We start from the raw sequence: 4,494 nt of genomic DNA, 5'->3' as shown, positions 1-4,494 counted from the left end.
GATATAATTTTCATATAAAGCTTGAATTGTTTATTAATTAGTTAGGATTAAAATTTTCTATAAATAATAATAATTTAAGCATTAAAATTATTATTAAATTCTAATTATAAAACTTAACTGTAGATCCACAGATTATTTCAAATTCGTAATTTCAATAATATTAGCTGAGAAATATTCTTAATTTTTATGTTTACATATATATATATCCTTCCTTTTTAAAGAATAATTTTGTTTTCTTAAAAAGGATTACTTTAATTAATACTTTTAAAAAAGAGTTGCATTTTTCCTCTTACGTTTTATTATCATTTAACTCATTTAATCTAATGAAGATTGCCCTATTTCTTTTAAATTACTATAATAATAATTACATTTCCTCATTATTCTGTCTATTACTATAATTAAATTCCTTATTGACCCTATCATTTATTTATGCGGGAATTTTAACATTTTCTACCAAATATATAATTCGCTAATACTAAAAACACGATTATAATTACTAATCATAATTACTAATTTCGTGGTTAACGATTACGATCGTAATATTTTAATTAAAGGATAAAATTTTATTTCTTTGTAACTCTATTATAATTTTAATTCTAAAAAACATGTATTATTTATCTATATCTGTACTAAGGATAAAAATAAGATATATATAAATATTAGATAACTGTATGAAGGTTAACAGATGCTGTAATCTATAAAAGAGGACTTTATCTAGAACAGTTGTTTCCTCTATTTTCTAGACCGGGTAGTCTCATGATACTAACTTGTGTTTAAAAATTCAAATTAATAGGCTTGCAAATACTCGTTTTACTTAACGTTATAATGAAATCCTTAAAGTTATCAATTCTTTTATTAATTAGTATATTCGTTTTAACTCTATCAAAAGCTCCTTCTAGAGGTAAGCATTTTAATAATTATTTCCGAATTCTAAACTGCTAAATTAATTTAAAATACATTCGAAAATGTTATCCATATTCAGACAGAAATAAAAAACCGTATAAAGTCGTTTGTTACTATGGAAGTTGGGCAACATATCGTCCAGGAGATGGAAAATTTCCAATTGATTTTATAGATCCTTATATTTGTACACATCTCGTTTATGGATTCGCAGGTTTAGCCTTTGATAATACAATTAGAAGTTTGGATTCTTACTTGGATCTAGAGGAACATTACGGAAGAGGTATTTATTATTGTGTGCTTCGTAAGTGTATTTATTAAAAAACTAAATTAATAATTTATGTTTTCAGGTGCTTTTAAACAATTTAATCAATTGAAAAAGCAGAATACAGAATTGACAACTATTTTAGCTATTGGAGGATGGAACGAAGGATCTATAAAATATTCCGCCATGGCAAAAGATGCAGGAAAAAGAAAGATATTTATCGATAGTTGTGTAAAATTTTTATTAGAACATGATTTTGACGGATTAGATATGGACTGGGAATATCCTGCAAATCGCGGAGGCGTTCCTGAAGATGAAGACAATTTTGTTCTATTGTTGAAGGTTCTTCTAGAGAATTCTTGTCATAAAAATTTTATTATTATTTGCTAAAATCGTATTATTTTACTATATATACTCGTATATACTTAGGAAATGAGAGAAGCTTTCGATGAACACGGTCTTCTCATTACTGCTGCAGTATCAGCAGGCAAAGGTACAATCGATACAGCTTATGATATTCCTAAAATCTCACAGTAAGTAATATAATATAAGTTAAATGATTTTTTTTATCTTAATCTCTAAACTCGGAATTAATCTTTTATTTAGATATTTAGATATCATAAACTTAATGGCTTATGATTATCACGGTGCTTGGGAGTCTGTAACTGGTTTAAATGCGCCTCTTTATGCTCGACCGGATGAACAGGGAGATGAATTATTTCTCAACGTGGTAAGTAATTATCTATTATTGTAATATATGGACTACAGACAAAATTTTAAAAATTTCTTACATTTCCAGAATTTTTCTGTAAATTATTGGATAAATCAAGGAGCTTCTCCCAAACAAATTGTTCTTGGAATGGGTCTTTACGGCAGAGCTTTTACTTTACAAAATTCTGACAACAATGGTTTAGGAGCACCATCAACGGGTCCTGCTACAGCCGGACCGTATACCAGAGAACCAGGAACCCTTGGATATAACGAAGTATCGTATAAAGTTAAACTTCTTTAAATAAGTGAAAATTTTTATTTAAAAATGCTGCTTTATTTTTAGATCTGCGATTTTTTGAAAGGTGGAGATTGGAAAGTAGTTGTTGATCCACATCAAAAATCTCCTTATGCTTTTAAAGGAAACCAATGGGTTGGATACGACGACATTGAAAGTATAACAATAAAAGTAAGATAATTTTGTGTTTTTTTAACTGTTAAAATTGTTTTTTTGTATTTTATACCATGGAAGATGAAACAGAACTACATTTTTTTATTTATAATAAATATTAATTCTTTAGGTAAAATATGCTTTAGAGAAAAATTTAGGAGGGGGAATGGTTTGGTCAATAGAAACAGATGATTTCTTAGGTAAATGTCACGGACAGAAATTTCCACTATTAACAAAAATTCACGAATTACTGAATGGAGAAATTAAACGACCACCAACGACTCCTCCTCCCCCTACAACAACTCGCGATCCCAATTTACCAACACCAAAACCTATGGAATGTAAACAGGCTGGACATTTCCCTCATCCTGAAGATTGCACTAAATTTTATGCATGCGTTCCAATAGATAATGGATTTAAAGTTGTTATTTACAGTTGTCCTGCTGGAACAGCCTTCGATAAATCGGCTCGTTCTTGTACATGGAAAGACGGCGTCAACGATTGTTAAATTTTCAAAATTAGATTAAAATGTAAATAAATATTTTATGTAAACTGGATTTTCTTTATTGTATTATTAACATCTCTTATTATGTTGAAAATCAAATAGCTTATTATTTAATAATTTTTTTTAATAACAATGGATTAACAAGATTTAATGAAGTTTGCTATATTTATTAGTACTTTACAATTTAAACATTAAAAACTTTAATAATAATTTAAAGTATAATCAGATCTGAATGTCCTTAATATTTACGACTCAATAAATGAATACCTGTTAAATACCTACCATAAAATATTTTCTACAGGATATTTATCTTGTTCTTTTTAAATTAATTATTTTTAATGTAGTTCTACTCATTAAAGAAACGATTAAATTTCTACAAATTATGCATTCTTTTATTTGGACAGTTTGCCACTGAACACTTAATTATATATTAATTAAAAGTCATAATTAATAAGTTATAGCTTGTACCAGCAACAAATTTTTATTTATCAAACGATAGAATTTTTTAAAAATTTAAATTTTAACGCTGTTAACAGTGTTTCAAATGTAAATCTATGGTAAATAACTAAAATAACATAAAATACAATTCATAACGTGAATAATGAAAACACATTTTCTATTTAATTAAAGTATGACGATCTAAAGAGAGATTCAAAATATTGAATTATTGTGTCTTCAACTATTGATAAAAGAATCTAGATTTGTTGTTAAGAATCAAATATCAAATTTGATATAATTATGATGAGGACAATAATCATAAAAACTTGAGAACAAGTTAAACAGATTCTAGAGTTCTATTCTAAGATCGGTTGCATATGCTTTTACTTTCCTGGCTGTTATGGAATGTCACATAGGGAAAAAATGGTAATCGGTCAAATTTTGACTCCCCTCCAGGTTTTTGCATTTCTCGACGTTTTGACTCAAAAATGACCCAAAAATGTAAAACACTCCTTATAAAATTTTGTATTATGTGTGAGTGTGTGTGTGTGCGCGTGCATTGACGTGTATTTTGCATTACATCTCAAAATTGGATGCACCAATAATTTTGAAATTTGATATGGTTATTTATACGTCTATACGAGGCATTAATTCTATTAAATTTTGGTGATTAAAGATCGAGAGGTAGAAAGACAGAAGGTATTAACGTATCCTATTTCGAGTGGGGTGGATTTTATAAACATTTTACTCGTTATTGGCATTTACATTTTTTGGAAACTCATTTCTACCCTCAGAATTAAGACTTTTGTTTTTTTATAATAATTAATAATGTAAAAATTATCTTTAAAATGAAATCTCATAACAGATGGCACCACACACAAATTTAACTTTGTGTTAGTGTGATAGTGGTTTTTTCTTTTTAAACTTAAATATTATTTTAAATAATGAAATTTCTCATTATTCAACAAAATTACTCATTTAAAGTTTTTGTTATTTTTGAAAATTATCGGACGTCCTTTCCGATCCCCTTAACGAGTGCCGGGAAAGTCGAGCAAAAGTCCTTGACAGGTTTCATTCCCTTCAATGAGTTGTGGATTCGGTTTGTGATTCATTTTCTTTTGAATAGAAATGTTAATAAAACTAACTATTATGACTCTTACACTTACTAGTATCTGTAAGTATTAATTTGTCAGCCCATGTTTACTCTAAAGATGTTTCATAAAGCTG

At 27.7% G+C, this 4,494-nt stretch overlaps 1 protein-coding gene across 1 annotated transcript; it reads left to right on the top strand.

The window, feature by feature from the left end:
• The first annotated feature begins 728 nt into the window (after positions 1–728).
• Positions 729–2,876, top strand: LOC136973206 (chitinase-3-like protein 1). Its single transcript, XM_067267906.1, has 8 exons — positions 729–901; positions 983–1,183; positions 1,251–1,507; positions 1,595–1,698; positions 1,772–1,895; positions 1,965–2,150; positions 2,220–2,342; positions 2,455–2,876. Exons 1-8 carry the CDS (start codon positions 826–828, stop codon positions 2,830–2,832), a joined length of 1,449 nt encoding a protein of 482 aa, XP_067124007.1. The 5' UTR covers positions 729–825; the 3' UTR covers positions 2,833–2,876.
• Positions 2,877–4,494: the final 1,618 nt, after the last annotated feature.

This window comes from Centruroides vittatus, unplaced genomic scaffold, assembly GCF_030686945.1.
Source record: "Centruroides vittatus isolate TY-2023 unplaced genomic scaffold, ASM3068694v2 contig_3117, whole genome shotgun sequence".
NCBI classification, from domain to species: domain Eukaryota; kingdom Metazoa; phylum Arthropoda; class Arachnida; order Scorpiones; family Buthidae; genus Centruroides; species Centruroides vittatus.
This window is presented reverse-complemented; position numbering and strand designations above follow the sequence as displayed.

What these genes read in the sequence shown, in the direction of transcription:
- LOC136973206 (XM_067267906.1), top strand. Translation starts at nt 826, where the DNA reads ATGAAATCCTTAAAGTTATCAATTCTTTTATTAATTAGTATATTCGTT. An exon ending in ATCAAAAGCTCCTTCTAGAG is followed by an intron (nt 902 to 982) that starts GTAAGCATTTTA and finishes ATCCATATTCAG; the next exon opens with ACAGAAATAAAAAACCGTAT. An exon ending in ATTTTGTTCTATTGTTGAAG is followed by an intron (nt 1,508 to 1,594) that starts GTTCTTCTAGAG and finishes GTATATACTTAG; the next exon opens with GAAATGAGAGAAGCTTTCGA.